The sequence below is a fragment of the Heloderma suspectum genome, chromosome 4 (genome assembly GCF_057233095.1).
Source record: "Heloderma suspectum isolate Gila_16-S chromosome 4, 16-S_ref, whole genome shotgun sequence".
Lineage (NCBI taxonomy): Eukaryota > Metazoa > Chordata > Lepidosauria > Squamata > Helodermatidae > Heloderma > Heloderma suspectum.
The window spans coordinates 309,517,641-309,534,277 of NC_139461.1; the positions used below are offsets into that span (position 1 = coordinate 309,517,641).

General features: G+C 46.5%; 1 protein-coding gene across 1 annotated transcript in view; it reads right to left on the bottom strand.

Annotated features, from left to right (window-relative positions):
• Window positions 1–315: 315 nt before the first annotated feature.
• LOC146349007 (tyrosine-protein phosphatase non-receptor type substrate 1-like) overlaps window positions 316–16,637 on the bottom strand; it is a 106,820-nt gene continuing 90,498 nt past the window's right edge. The window contains exons 4-9 of the mRNA XM_084854501.1: window positions 14,756–15,070; window positions 13,107–13,451; window positions 11,673–11,774; window positions 9,500–9,521; window positions 7,113–7,152; window positions 316–4,719 (exon numbers count right to left, since the gene is read on the bottom strand). Of these exons, the coding sequence (XP_084710627.1) occupies window positions 4,462–4,719; window positions 7,113–7,152; window positions 9,500–9,521; window positions 11,673–11,774; window positions 13,107–13,451; window positions 14,756–15,070 (1,082 nt within the window). The 3' untranslated portion in view covers window positions 316–4,461. The remainder of the gene's footprint in view (window positions 4,720–7,112; window positions 7,153–9,499; window positions 9,522–11,672; window positions 11,775–13,106; window positions 13,452–14,755; window positions 15,071–16,637) is intronic.

The following is a 16,637-nucleotide window of genomic DNA, read 5'->3' on the forward strand; positions in this document are numbered from 1 at the left end:
GATTGTTCTCCTTCAGAATGAAGAACAAACTGGAATTGGACTTTCCATCCATAATAACAGTTCTGTGTAATTGTAGATTGCATCTTTTGATAATTATTGATTCATGCATGCACAGATTTTTGCAACACAAGCTATTTTCATATATAAATTGCTGCCTTCAAATATTTGGGTGGGACTGTCAAAACTGAAGCCTCCTTGAGTTCTAGCTTTCTGTTTTTCCTGCAAAGGAAAAGGCGACATTTGATATTTTGCCTAGCAGGCTAACTTGTCCAAAGTCAGCTCTGCTATCGTCACTCACACAGAGACATGGATGTTGCAGAACTTTTAATGTTTTATTACAAAAATATCTTGCAAGCGGAAATCAAAACAAAAAAACAAAACTTAAGGTGCAATTCATACGAACAATCACCTATTTTATTTTTTGAGCCACAACAAATATATCCCAACTGCTTCATGTATTTTTTTTCTTCCTGGTCCCATATTCCTCCCTGAAAAACCAGGGGCAAGTGGCTATATAGGGTGGTCTCCCACTCCTTCACTCTGGGCTGGCTCTGACCAGTTAAAGCTTTGGAATTCTCTTCCAAGCAATGGTACCATTGTGCTTCCATGCATCAACACCACTGAAGAGGAGAAAGGGTAGTGATGGGGCATGTAGAAATTAAGGAACTGAGCAGCTGGTATTAAATTCCTGCCTTGCCAAAGTACATGTCAAGATAGACACACAGCTGTGGTGGTCAAAAGGCACCAACAGGTTGACTTCCTTCTCTCCCTGCGTAACATCTAATAAGCTTACAAGTGTACCAACGTCATGAAGATCTGCATTTTCTCTTCAGCCAATGATGTGGAGAGTGTGTGTGTATGTGTGTGGGAGGGGGTGAGGAACTGCAGAACATCCATGGCTAAGTTGGATGAGACATTATATAGGAGCAGGAAGGAAGAAGATATGTGGTTGCCATTTTGGGCTGGCCTGTTACAACATCTGGCTTGGCCCTGATGACTGTCTCAACACTATACTTCCCTATTCATATTTTAAAAACATGGTGTAGGGAAGTAGCCAGGGGGAAGTGGCTGAAGGAAGTTGTCCTTGTAACATCAGGAGGGCAAGATGTCACCATGAGGAGCCTACATCTTGCAAAAGTTCCAGGACCGTATCTACATAATGCATACTCAGGTCTTCCCTTTCTCATATTAGGAACATGGATGTCTTCCCTAGTGACAGTTTTTTAAAATGTTAACAAGGGAATGCAACATCATCAATGACCCCAAATCTTTTCCCTCACTCTATTAATTTAGAGTCCCAAGGAGGAGTTGCTGCTGTGTCTCAAGAATGCCATCATGGATATGCCATTCTGGAAAGAGGAGCAGGATGTTAATAGACCTATAATACATGGAAATAATAACTGAGAATTGTTCTCCATCTTCCAAGTGGATCACAACCCCCCTTAAGGTTTTACCAGGTAAAACCTCCTGAGTTTTGATTATCTTCATTCTGGATCTTGAAACCTCCTTGGGTGAAAGATGGAACTACGTTGTGGGCAGAAGATTGGTGGTAGAGGATTTGGAAGACAACACTTCTGCAAGTCCACTCATTCTTGCTTCCCTACTTCCTTTTATGCAAAATGCCAGTTAGTCTCTAAACTGCATAATAATAATAATAATAAAAAAGGAACACAGAGCCGCAAAAAAATAAAAACAACAACAACAAGAGGAGGAATTTTGGTTACCGGCAGCAGGAGACGCAGAGGGTTGTTTATGATGTCTCAGTCACGGGGAAAAGACAGTTTAGAGCTGATTTCCTCCCCGGCACTCTATTCCTTGCTTTACTTTTGTGCTTTTCACACTAGTGCTAAGTACACAGTACTACATCCACTTACAAAGAACATACACGAATATTGGTATTTTTTAGTTCTAAAAGGAGTAAACAGTTATAATGCTGGACAGTCAACACAGGTGGTTCGACAGCATCTCTTGGGGGAGCCCTACCACCCCCCCTCCTATGGGCAGAGAGGTGCTATTCTTTTCTCCAGTGGTCTCCCCCCACTTCTCACAGCTGGGATGAAAAATGGGCAAGACCACAGGGGGAGGAGACAAACTCCATGGATTTGGCCAAGATGGAAATACTGAAAGGGTGGACTGATCCCCTTGGCATGAGTGTGTGTGTGTGTGTGTGTGTGTGTGTTATATGGAAGGGGAATGATCTGGGCTCCCAGAAGGGGCGAAGTCAAGGTGCAGTGGGCTGCCTATTTTTCTGGCCCGGTGTGGAGAAGTTTCCCCTTTCAGCAGAGCTGCCTCCCTAAGCAGGTGACAAATGGGACATCAGGCCTGCTGTGTCCACAGAGCCCCTTGCATCTTCCCCTCACAGTCATTGCCCTAAAGTAATTCATAGTTAATCCCTGTGGCTGCAAGCACAGCTCTGTCTGGTCCTGGGCCACTCGGTTTCCTTGGGTTACTGCACATTTGAGAGCCATGTAAAAAACAAAACAAAATGGCTACCACACGTACAAAAATACAACAAACTGTGATGGAGCCTTAACAGAGTAGCAGGTCAGGAGGTGAAGCTTCCCTGCATGAAGATGTTATGGTGCAACTGTGGAGGATGGACATGAGTGGATGTGCTAGGTTGGATAACTATACTGGCCTTGGAAACACGTTCTTCTGTGATCACATAAGCCGCCTTGTGTTTGACAATTGAGGGGAGAGAACCACCTTCCAAGAATGCATACATACACACGCACACGCACATAGGCGTGCGCGTGTACACACACACACACAGACACACAGAATCCCCTCTACTCAGCACTGGTTTGGCCTCATCTGGAGTACTGTGTCCAGTTCTAGGCACCACACTTTAAGAAGGATGCAGACAAACTGGAGAGGGTTCAGAGGAGGGCAACGAGGATGATCAGGGGACTGGAAACAAAGCCCTATGAGGAGAGACTGAAAGAAGTGGGCATGTTTAGCCTTGAGAAGAGACGACCAAGGGGAGATAGGATAGCGCTCTTCAAGTGCTTGAAAGGCTGTCACAGAGAAGGCGGCCAGGATCGCTTCTCGATCATCCCAGAATGCAGGACATGGAATAATGGGCTCAAGTTGCAGGAAGCCAGATTCCAGCTGAACATCAGGAAAAACTTCCTGACTGTTAGAGCAATACGACAGTGGAACCAATGTCCTAGGGAGGTGTTGGGCTCTCCCACACTGGAGGCATTCAGGACGAGGCTGGACAGCCATCTGTCAGGGAAGCTTTGACTTGGATTCCTGCATTCTGCAGGGGTTGGACTCGATGGTCTTATAGGCCCCTTCCAACCTTACTATTCTATGATTCTATGGTTCTACTCACCAGGCCTTAGTTTTGTTGCTAAGGTTACTGCCCCATTTAACCAGATTTGGGAGGGTGTCTGGAGGGAAATGAAGAGGACAATGGAAGGTGCAGGAACTGGCAAGATTCCTCAACATGGTCCCTAATTTTCCAAGGCTTAAGCCTGTCACAGAGGCTGTAACATGTGTCCAAGGTCCCCTACAACACTAGAAACACTTAGGGGTGAATAAAAAGGAGATTAAAAAAGAAAAGAAAAAGGAGATGGACATGTCAAAAGACTTTCTACAGATTTGGCTTTGCCAGAGAGAGGCCCCAGGGCTAGGTGAGATGGAAATAGGGAAATGTGGGCCTAGAACAAGTTGCTATATCTCAAAGAGGCACTGTCCCGAGACGTATTGTCGGGGGTGGGTGGGAGAGAAACATGTCTGTGGATTATAGCAATACAAAGTGAAAAAGACACCATCTTGGTGAAGAAAGCAGCTTCCACCTCCCAGGGAGCCTGGGAAAGTGGGCATTCCTTTCCCCCACATTTCACCAAGTCTAATCAAGAGCCTTGATGTGGATCATGTCCAATAGCTTCTTTCCATGCCACAGGGCTAGCTGGGGCTGCCAACGGAGTTTGCCCCCATGAAGAAGGAGCCTGAAGGTGGCCTCTGAGAAGACTTCTGTCATCCTGAAAGGAAGTGGAGAGAAGGCTTTCAGCAGGAAGTGCCAAAGATAATGGGCCACCTGCCCGAAGAAGTGACAGCTTGCCATTGTGCATCTCTCGCTCCGTGTGGTGTATTGATGAATTAAAAGAAGATCGTTCTTGTTCCAGTGATACAAGCTGTGTTAGATCCTTAGTTGGTCTAGGCCTCTCCCATCCACTGGGTTAATGGGGGAGGAAGAGGCACAATGAACTAGCCCAAATACCAGGATGCAATTTGTGTGTAGCACCAATTCGTTTCCTCCTTGACCTTGGCTACATACATTAGGTTCCACTCAAAGAAGCTGCAGGAACCACCCCTTGGCAGGCAAATCCCATGGCAACGCCACTGAGACTCAGCATGAGGGCAAGGCTGAGGATCGCAGCCCAGCAAGGAGGTCTCGGACAACCCCGCATGAGGGCTGGCAAGCCACAGACAGCCAGCGACGGCAGCCAGAGATCACTTGCTCTGCACCTGCACGCTGGCGTATTCCGAACCGGCCTCCTCTGGCTGTGGGGCAGGTCTCTTGGGCGCTTTGCTCAGGTGCACCATGTCCAAATCTGCATAGGTGACATTGTCGTCGTTGGCAGCTGGCTTGCCCGTCTGGATGCTGGCATATTCAGACTGCTGGCTGATTTCCACCACCTGGCGGGGGCTCTTCTTGGAGGCCTTGTCAAAGTTTAGGTCTGCATATGTGACGTTGTTGGGGTCAGGGTCCTGAGTGAGAAGAAAGAAAGGTGAGGAAAAAGAGAGTCAGAGAACATGCGAAGTCCTACCAAATCAGACCAAGTATCCATCCAGCTCAGCCTTTCCCAACCTGGTGCCTTCCAGATGTGTTGGACTACAACTCCCATCATTCCCAGTCAGCATGGGCTTCTTCTCACGGAGCTTTTATCCTGCTATTGAGATTGGTTACTCACAGAAGTTTGCGGGTCCTTTAGATGACGCTGTCAACCTCCAGGGCGTCTCCCGCACTAAATGACCTTTATTCCATTTTTAAATAGATTTGGAGATTATGAGCTATCCAATTACAGCGTTTGAGTTCTGGAGGGCACCAGGCTGGGGAAGGCTGAGTTACCCAGCTCCAGGATCTCACAAATGCCTCCAGAAAGTCCACCAGCAGGAACTCCCCCATCACTGCTGCTCCCCAACAACTGGTATGACGCATCTCAACCTCAAGATCAATTGCCGTGCACAAATAATGGTGCACAGAGTCACTTGTGAAGTGTGGCACGGGTGTCTGTTCTCTTGGGGGTAAGTGGGCAAGGAAGATTCTGAGAGAGGATGTGGCTTGGGGCAGGCAGAATTGGCTGTCCGGAGTTGAGGAGGGAGGAAACAGCATAAAGCAGCTGGTACTCTATTAACTCCCTTCCAGTTATGTTACTAGAGCTGAATGAGAAAACTGGGCTACTCCCACCTGGGGCTTTTGATGTGCAGCATCTTCTTCCCCTTCTCCCTCCCTTTCCTCTGCTGTCTCCCCTATGGACATTTGAAATTTACCTTGTAAGCTCCTTGGGGCTGCATTATGCACCATGCATGTATAGTACTTTATTTCACTCCCACAGGATTTTTCTTTCATGAAGTTTTATCTGCTGTCCCTGTCTCTTAGTTTTTCTTTTCCAGTTTTTAATATGTTGAGCATTCTAAATTTGTATGTTGTAAGCTGCCTTGAATGTTTAAAAACAAACAAAACTAACAGGATGGCTGTGTGAATATACATTTTCTTCATGAGCGACTAAATAAAAACGTAAAGATAATGAAGAAATCCAGGTGTCAAGGGAATGACGTTCTAGTGTGGCCTTCCCCCTATCAAGCTAGTTTTCTAGGTGCAAAGACTTCTTCCCCAACACTGAAGAAATTGATCCCCTCCACACCTGCGGACTGAAATGGTACAGCCCAGGAACAATTTGACCATGTGACCGGTTGTTTATGGAATAGTGGCCCAAAGGATAATAAAAGAAAGCTTGCTGGTGATATTGGGGAAAGGTGGTGTGAATTCAGAATAATTCCACACACACAGCGGTGGGATCATCATATGGGGCTCTTGGCAGCCTAGACGAAGTCACACATCACTCCACTATTGTCCCAAAGGAATGACATCTTCCCAGTTCTAGTGACAGCTGTGTACAGACGTGAGTGGCTACGAGGGCTGTAAGAAAAACAGCCCTGCACAGGGTGGGGGGAGCTCAGTTTGCTCAGCGAAATCGCACAATTGCGCCACACAAAAGAAAACCTCTAAAAATAAACCACGCGGGGACAGCGACGCAGCTGGGCCTTTTCATAAGCAAGCGATGTTTTGTGATATTATTTTGTGGAGGGAAGAAACAAAAATCTCATAGCCAGCAGTCTCATCTCAAAGGGCAACCCTTCTTCCATACTCCTCTCTACATTTGTTACAATCAGAAGGAAGACTTGATCATAAATGAAAGCATGCTTCTAGCCCCTATTGTTAAGGAGGGGGAAGTATAAAACACTCTTCCTCAACTTGGCATCTCCAGATGTGCTGGGCTACAACTCCCATAATGCCCCAGTCAGCATAGCTGGCTGGGGCATTATAGGAGTTGTAGTCCAACACATCTGGAAGGCATCAGGTTAGGGAAAACTGACATAAAAGAACTAACAAAGTCTCAGAAGTCTGGGTTGTAGACGGAGGGAGTTGTAGTCCAACATATCTGGAGGGGACCACTTAAAAATTCAATCCCTGCCACCTCCATTGTAAGGATATCAGGGAGCAGAGCTGGGAACGACATCTGAACGCGCTCTTGGAGAACTGTTGCCATGCACAGTAAATGCTGGGTTCGAAGGACCAACGGTCTGACGCAGTATAAGGCAGCTTTTACATTTATTTCATACATAGTGGCTATTTGGACAACAACATGAGCATGCAGGGACAGGGGAGCAGTTCAGAGTTTTCTTTAAACTGCTGGGTGGGGCCCAAGATCATGGGAAATGGGTTATTATGGTTATTGCACCTTACGTGTCCCCTGTGCATAAAATATGGGTGACTGAGAATGAAGGTGAATCTACAAAAGTGGGTATTCCTGACAGGGTAAACAAATTCTTCAATGGTTACCTCTACTTAGTATCCTATGAAATTGAGCAGGACATACCTGATTTGTCCCCCCAGAAGCCTTCTCAGATTCATGTAGCCTAAAGAATGGACAAAAGAAATGCACAAAACCAAGTTACCAGAAAGTAAAAGTAAACCTAACATCACATGCCCCTTTTAAAAATGTTTTGGCACTGCCTGCCTGCCTGCCTGTTATGCTTTACGGAGCCAAGAACTCTTGGCTCCGTAAAGGGAATGTGTGATCATGACAACTCACCCTTGTTACTCAGCCCTTTTGCCCTCTCAAGAGGGTTTCCCAAAACCCTTGGTTTCAAGAAGCCATATGGGCTTCAAACCCCACCATGCTGTCTGCAGAGGCAGGGGTGCAAATGAGAATCAAACCACGGGCATTCAGGGCTTTTCTACACGAGGCTTTTAACTCATACCTTTACCAAGGCTTCTGGATTCTTTGTGGAATTAAGATTGGCTCCTCTACACTTGTTTTTTCTGGGGGTTTTGTTTCTCTGCCTTCCTATATGTTCCATTACACAACCACCAGGTGGTGATGTGGTATAGCGAAATTGTGCAAATACACGAGGTTTCATGCTGCCATTCAGAGACATAACAGACTTTCCTTATTAGAAAACAAAACACTAGAAGCACAGGAGAAGCCCTGGAGGATGACGACGTTGTGTAAAAGACCCACAAACTACCGTGAGTGAGGAATCACAAGTGCACAATAAAAGCCTCGAGTAGAAAAGCTCTTAGTCCAGAGATCAACTGCATCCAAAGATCGTGCTTTTGGGGAAAATGCATGCTCTGAGGGTCGTTTTCCAGATTACAATGGTTAAGTCACGGAATAACTGGTGGGAAGGTTTCTGCCTGTTTTTAACTCTGAGCAATTGCCATGAGAGGGAGACAGCTGCCTCTTCAGAGACTCTCCATCCTTCATGTTCAAGAGGAACAAATAATTATCTGGGTACGGCAGAAGACTTGAACGAGTTCAATATTTTTACATTCTGGATCCCTTGAGTTTCGCTGTGAAGTTAGTCAACACACAGTGATCCCTGACTTCTAATCTCCGAGAAATTGGTAGCACCTGCTGGAGAATGATGTTTATAATCTGCTGCCTTCAGTAATCATCTTGGTTTGGTGATATATCTACCAGAGATCTCTGTAGGCAGTTTTAATAAGGGTAAGTAAATACACGTTTTAATGCAATATGTACAAATTTATATCTTCTGTTTTTCTGATTGTTTTGTATAAAAGTTTTGATTTAACACATTGCTTGTTTTTGTAGCCCCTGAAGAAGGCACCAAAATAAAAACAGGCCACAACATGTTGGGTTTAGAATGAAACATTTATTTTCCAGTTGGGCTTGGAGTAAAATATTTAGCGTGCAATCCTATGTATGTTTAGACAGAAAAAAGGCCCACAACTCCCAGCTATACTGGCTGGGGCATGCTGGGAGTTGTGGGCTTTTTTTTTAATGTCTAAACACGCATAGGATTGCACCTTTATTCTCTATATTTGTAGGAAAATTCAAGGCAGCTAATACCATGACAGACGAATACAATCATAAAAGTAACAAACAGAGATGGATCCAGGAGCACCCCCAACACTACATACCTGCTCCTTCAGTGGGAGTGCAACCCCATCCAGAGCAGGCAAACACCCCAATTCCCAGACCTGGGAACTGCCAGCCTATAAGGTCTCTGTCTTATTGGGATTCAGCTTCAGTTTATTGGCTCTGATCCAAGCCATAATGGCATCCAGGCACCGTTTCAGAACATGCACGGCCTCTCCCAATTCAGAGGTCACAGAGAAGTAGAGCTAGATGTCATCAGCACACTGGTGGCATCTTGCCCCAAATGTCCTGATGACCGCTCCCAACGACTGCATACAGATATTAAATAACACTGGGGACAGGATGGTGCCCTGGAGGACCCCACAGTTTCTCTCTTAAGAAATGCCTCTCTTAAGGCTTAGCTAAGAACATCAGAACATCAGAAGAGCCCTGCTGGATCAGACCAAGGGTCCATCTAGTCCAGCATTCTGTTCACATGGTGGCTAATCAGTTGTCTACAGGAAACCCACAAGCAGGACATGAGTGCCACAGCATCCTCCCACCCATGTTCCCCAGCAACTGGTGTACATACGCTCACTGCCTCTGGTTCTGGAGGTAGCGCATCAGGACTAGTAGTCCCTGATAGCCTTTTTCTCCAGAAATTTGTAAAAGTTTTAAGCCAAAATATACTAGTATTTGGGGGATTTTTGCCCCACCTCTTTTTGCCTTTGGCCCCACCCACCACTGGAATGCGGCCCCCGAGAACTTCTCAGAAATGGAATTCGGCCCCCTCGGCTGAAAGAGGTCCCCCACCCCTGCTTTCTACTGTGCTGCTTCTCTCGTCAACCAGTTTTCTGATCAAAGCAGTAACCCAAGCTCACCTTACAGATGTGGGGTCTTTACCTGCAGAGGAAGAAAGAAACAACACACCACATTAGTTGGAATATCATTTTTCCTGGGCATCAAGCAATTCCACCACAGACACAGATGTTGCCTCTACATGACCTGGTTCGGACAGCATGGCAGCCCACTGCGGGTCAATTAACCCCTGAGGAGATGCTGTGACTACGCAACCCTGGACCAGGGGTGGTTGTGCTGTGTGAATCCAGGAGGCAGTTGTTATTTGATAGCTAAGCAACCCTTGTATAACTCTACAACACCACAGGTTCTGCAAGGGTTGTTCATCCTTCAAATATCTCCCACCAGCATTCCTGCATCTCAGTTAATGCTCAAGGGAAGGCATCATGACGTAATTCCTCCCATAGGGCTTTTTCAGGTCAGGAAGTGCAGGCAGCCTGGGGGGCTGCACAGAAATGGAGAGATGTGTAATAGAAAGGAAAAAAAACACCATACACAGCACCCTTAGCTGCCTTGCAGTGGTCAGGTGAGCTCAAACTCACCACAAAAATAAATTATAAAACACCCTGAAAATGAGGGTGAACAACGGAGGCCTCTTTCAGGGGGGAAGAAAACTTTCAGGAAATTGGAGGACAGATTTCGGCACAGGTCTTGCTCCACCCCTTCCCTGGAGTGCAATACAACATGGGCCCCTCACACCAGTGTTTTCGGGGATGCAAAATGGGGGCCAGGCTGCCAACACAGAGAGCCAGTGTGGTGTAGTGGTGAGAGTGTTGGACTGGGAGCCAGGAAATCCAGGTTCTAGTCCCCACTCAGCCATGGAAGCTCACTGGGTGACTTTGGGCCAGTCACAGACTCTCAGCCCAACCCACCTCACAGGGTTGTTGTTGTGAGGATAAAATGGAGAGGAGGAGGATTATGTACGCCGCCTTGGGTTTCTTAAAGAGGAAAAATAGCGGGATATAAATGTAATACATAAATAAATAATAAATAAACACAGGTGATGCTGTTTTGACTGGCAGCTGTGGTACAAAAAACACAAAACCCTTAGGGAAAAAAGAAAGATGCTGTGCTGCAACCCCTGCCAACGGTGAGCCCCACCTGTGAGAAACTGCTGGAGAATTTCTCCGCCTCGTTTTTATCAAGGGAATTACAAACTCTTAAGAGATTTTTCTGGAGGATTCCCTCTCCCTTGCTTCTTCCAAAGAAGACTGAAAAATATTCTAAAGATAGACTACTTTTCAGTCTTCTTTGGAAGATGCAAGGGAGAGGGAATCCTTCAGAAAAACCTCTTAAGAGTTTGTAATTCCCTTGATAAAGACCAGTGTCAAAACACATTGGGAATTCAATTGGTGCCGCTGTTCTTTTATTGGTTTTAAAATTTCTCCTCCCCCTGGAGAAACTGGGTGAAATTGTCCCTCCAATTTCTCTGCCCACAAAATGCCCTGGTCCCAGGGCATGGTCTGAAGGCACATGAGGCAGCCACCGTGCTGAAGCTAAGCAGGTCTGGGTCTGGTCAGTGCTTGGAGGGGAGACCCCCTGGGAACCACATGTAGCCGCCTTGAATTCCACAATGGAAGAAAGGTGGGATATAAATGTAATAAATACATAAAATAAAATAAAATTACAAGAGGCCATTTGTGCACAACTCTAGCATCTGCTGCCCCCCCCTTCTCCCCACCCCACTTGTCTGGGCCAGAGAGAGAGGCAGGTGAACAAGCAGGATGCAACAGTGGAGAGGAGGAGCAAGCCCAGGGGGATCTTGCCAGTGGGCCCCTGGTGCCCAGCCATGCCCACCTGTGACTCTGACCCTGATCTTGTTGTCAACACTTTCAAAAGAAAACCAGCACTGTTTTGCATAGGAAATATATGATCCAGCAATTTGCTTCAAGGAGCCTAGAGACAGAGCCAACGGCCACATTCAGGCCATTAGGGGACTGCCTGGGAAGGGATCACCCATGGAAGCATGAGCGACCACTGGCAAGCTCACTACCTAGTGGGGATCCTGTAGAGGTGTTTCAATTATATGTACTGGTCCCTCCACAAGGGCCTTCTACAAATGACTGGGAAATAGGTCTGATTGAGTCAGGTACTTTTGGAACCACTGAAACTGTGCAACTTGTGGCAGCTTGTGCAGGGACACCCCCCCCCCCCCGCTGTCTCTGACAGCACAGATGCAGCAAAGATTCTATTTACCTTTGCTGTGCCTCGCATGGATGAAGTAGATGACCGCAATCACCAGCAGAACCAGGAGTGTGCAAACCACTGCAACTATGATGAATATATTCGTTTCACTATCTGCAAAGAAATGTCATTCATTTATTTGAGAGTTGGTATCTTGCCTTCTCATCTCAAATGAAGTATTCACGGTGGCTGACATAGTAAAAAATACACACCAGTCTATCAAAATTTTAAATGCTCCTGGCAATTTAAGAGCCAAAACAACGACGTCAGCCACAAGCAGCTTAAAATATAAGGACTATGAAGTCATTTTCTATATGGAGTGAAAAAAGAGAGGTCAAAGAGATGGCAGACTAAAGGCATCTCTACACCAGCCTAAAATCCTGCATTTAAAACAGGCCTTTCTGCTTCCATTTTAAATGTGGGATCACAACTGACTCCCTTTACACACACTCCCCTTCCCCCCCTTATCTGAGTCTTCCATTATCTTTCATTGATCTCGCTCCTCTGTTTGCCGCTTTAACTCTTTTCACGGAGGAAACTGAAGCGGAACACAATGGGGTAATTTGATAGCTCACGATCTGCGACCTATTTAAAAATGGAACAAAGGGCATTTAGTGCAGGAGATGCCTGGGATGATCACTGCTTCATGTAAAGAGCCTACAAACTTCTGTGAAGGAGGAATCTCAATCGCAGCATAAAAGCACGGTGTGAAGGAGCCCTAAAGAACTGCTGAAACAAACTAACAAAAAGCTTCAAAATATTAACAGAGAAGGGGCAAGTTGGATCTCCCAGGCCACAGAGGTCTGCATCCTCTGGGTGCAACAGCCCAGAAAGTACTTTTGATGGAGGTGGGACACACAGCTTCTGATCATAGTTGGTAGGCAGGGTCTTGGGGGTTGGGGGAAGGTCAGCACCAGAATACATGAAGCTGCTTCATGCTGACTTGGACTACTGATCCATCTAGGTCAGTACTGTGTGCACTTACTGGCAAACAGGAGCCTTTCCCAACCCTAGCAGGAAATGCCAGGGACTGGACCTGGGACTTTCTGCATGCAAAGCAGGGGCACTACCACTGGACAACAGCCCCCTCTCCTTTAAGTGAAGATGCCTGAAGGTTAGGGTCACCCGCAATCCAGTGGAGGCTGGTAGCTCCAATGTCAGTGGGGCAGTGAATCTGCTCTGGGTTTCTGTCAGAACCATTCAGAACTTTAAAGGAGCTCTCCAGGGTGTGAAGCAGTTCTGACTGAAAGCTGGAGTGGATTCACCACCCCTCTGACATAAGAGCCATGAGCTCCCACTGCTGCAATCCCTGGACACCTGCTGAAACTATTCACCAGACCAACAGAACATATCCAATGCAAGTCGACAAAAAGAGTAACAAAAGTCAACTTGGGCTGCAGAGTAGGACAAAAACCCTGAATAATGGTTGTGCAAATCCACATTCACCTCCAAGTTTACTGGAACTTCCATTATCTCCAGTCTCTGCTTTGATTATCAGCATCGCAGTTCCGTTAACTGGAGGCTGGGAATTATGCCCAACCAGGCAAGTAAATACTGACAGGTTCCTCTCTTCTGTTGCGACCACCTCCAGGGAACTCTTGAGGGAGAACGTCCCATCCCGATTCTGGGTCACGGAGTCAGCCTTTCTTGTTTCGCTTTTGTTGCTATTCTCAAAGAAGTCCAGGCTTGAGTCGTTCGGATAAAATCCTTGTACGTCACAAGTGATGGTCACGTTGGCATTCAACTTGACTGGAGAAGACGGGTTGGTTTTGACATACACTTTGGGTGGAACTGGACCAGCAAAGCCAAAGAAATCAGTGTCAAGACCTTAATATTCATGAGGGGAAATCTCTCTTGGACTCCAAGGGGGCTAGAATTGTATTCTGCCTTGGTTGTGGTTTAAAGGAAAAGGCCAGACCTTGCTCAAACTGGCATCCTAAGCTCATCAACTCAAATGCTGTCCTCAGAACCTATTGGGTCCATTTAGTTCATCTTATTTATTCTTAATCTGCAGGGCTCCACCCAGACAGCAAGAGCCCATGCTCTTGGTTTCACATGGAGGAACATGTAAACCATGGAGGCTGGATGTGCACTCGATGCGCATAGGATCTCCTTCAAAACGAGTGTGAGGATGTGTCACAGAGAGTTAGGTTTTTCTTTACTCTCATGCAAGTGCATGCAGCTCCAATTCTGATTGGGACCACTGCACACTGGGAAGGGAGGATTAAATCTTCTCCCCAATTTTTTCCTGAAATTTCCCTGCCCCCAGGGAGGGGGAGTTAATAAAAAGAGAGAGAGGAAGAATGCCTCCATTGACATCAATGGAGTCTCCCCCCCCCCCATTTTTAATCTCCCTACCCACCATGTGAGTGGAGGAATTTCAGGGAAAAATGGGCTGGGGGGAAGGTTTAATCCTCCCCTCCCAGGGCTTGGCAATCCCAATCTGAATTATACAACAAACGAACAAACCCAAACACTTTTAAAAATTAAAAGCTAAAGCTGGCTGAAGACCTTTGGTTAAAGCTCTGTGTGTTTTACAAGCTCAGCCTCTGTGGTCAGAAGGAAGCACTGCTGCATTCAATGGAGCTGACTTGGCAACTACGTGTAGGACTGCAGTCATGTCCCATAAACATAATTGTGAGCTTTTATGGGTGGGTTTTGTTTGGGGGGATGTCTGTGTTTGATGATGGAGTTTTTAATCAGAGTATTAGCTCCTCTGAATATAAGGAGCCTTTATATTCACCTTATTTTTTGGTGGGAAAGAGATCAAACCAATAAATGAATATCCTGGCAGGTGCGGGGGCGGTGCATGGCTACCGATTCTCCCTGGGGGCTTCAGGGGCCATCATGATGAGCTTTTGCACTTCAGTATTTTCCACTACACCACTCCTTATGAGCACAAGCACTGCCCTGTTGGATAAAGTTCCTTCCCACAACCCAGGGGCCAGCCAAATGCTTTCCGGTAGCTCAAAAACCATGCGGCATGGAGATAACCACCCCGTGCTCCTTCTCCTTGGCATCCAAGAGTCACCCTCCCTTCCCTTCCTTGCCATTCCCCCCAAACTGGTACCCAGAGCCCCACCCATCCCCCATACCTCTTAGGACATGGGCAAGACTAAAACTTTCCTCTAGGATGCCCTGTACAGTCTCGTGCTCGATCCGGCAGATGAGCTGGTTCATCACATCCTCTTTTGTGAGTTGCACCTCCACAGTGCTCACGGCCTGGTAGGAGATGCTCTCTCCTCGAGGCAGAACTCTGGTCTCTGAGGCTTGGATTATGCTCCTCCCCTTTAACCAGGTGACTTTGATGTCGCGGGGAGAGAATCCACCTGTGGTGCAGTTGAAAATAACTGAGGTCCCCGGTGCCACTCTGCTAGTGTGGGCAATGATGGATGGCTTGGACGGCGTGGCTGCGGGAGGAGAATCAATAAATCAACTGGTATTCTGTACTGGATAGAACCCATCCCCAGTCTCAGGGCACATTCTTCCTACTGAGCAGAGCTCAGAGAGCAAGGCTGGTCCTTTTGGTTGGGTGACTCCAAACATGACATATTTTGAAAGGTGAAACACGAAGATATGGATGAGAACTCTCTAGGTCAGCCTTCCCTAACCTGGTGCCACCAGATGTGTTGGACTGCAACTCCCATCATTCCCAGCCAGCAGGGAGAAGGAAGCCTGTGAAGGCTCATCCCCAGAGGCCTGGGGAAAGCTCCACCCCTGCTGCTGCTCTGATGATGGCAGGGGCTGAACAGGGATGTGTGACGGCTGTGTCATGGGTGGCTTGGTGGAGGCTTTGCATCTATTGGATCCAAAGCCCCCTCATCCCCAAGAGAGGCCCCCAGAATGGGGGAGACTACACCACAGCAGAATATATCTGCTCTAGAGATGGTAAACAAAGCAGTAAAGATTTAATTAGTCCCTCTCTACAGGTTTCATAAAGGATAGATACAGTTTGGATGTTGACAGGTAGAAGAGTTTTTCGATGTTGCCAGGGTTGTATCAACAGCTGGGGCAGCGTCTCCTGTCTGTTTGGTGACTGGTCTTGAGCGTATCTACACATTCTGGGAAGGGAAAAATCAGAGGGATTACCCCACTCTTAACCCACAAATAAAGGAGGCTATTTTGCCTTCACGGACCACTATACCACCGAAAGAATTTGTCCACTCAAGCGAAATTCTTCTTCTTCAATGTTATCAGTTATTGCAATTTGTTATTGAACGTGTTATGTCTACAGGAATACCTGACAAAGACTTTGTAGAGCTGAAATGGAAACACACTGGGGTTCCGTAGACTGATGAGCATAATTGATACAGTTGTTTTGAAATTTTGACTGTTTATAATTGTTTTGTAGAATCAATTGGCATAATTGTACCACTAATCATGATAAATTTTGTAATTGACTGGTCTGGTGCAGCTTAATACTTCCCCACACATGCTACTAGGGATGTCGGGGAAATCTGCAACAGATTCAAATGAGTTTGGATTTCTATGATTCTGCAGTGGCCTGCCTTTTTCCAAATCACACGGATTCTGCAGACCTGCGGACCTGTTTTTCACTTTAGGGGGGTGGGGATTTGCACTAATTTGCATTAGCACTAATTCACATTAAGCAATGCACATTTGCACAAGTGTGCATTAGCACTAATGAGCACTTGTACTAATATGGTAATGCAAATTAGCAGGAATGTGAATTAGTACTGATGCAAATTAGTGCGAGCTGAGCAACAGTCTGGTTTTAAAAACTCAATTTCCATCAATGACGGGAGAACAGAACAAAAGATGACAGGCGATCTGCTAAACACACACACAGTGGATTTAACATCCGTACCTGCTACGTCTTCCCTGCTGTCTCCATCTAGATCAGCCTTTCCCAACCTGGTGCCCTCCAGATGTTTTAGGTTACAACCCCCAGGATTCCTGACCACTGGCCATCTTAAATGGGGCTGATGGGAGTTGAAGTTCAAAATATCTGGACTT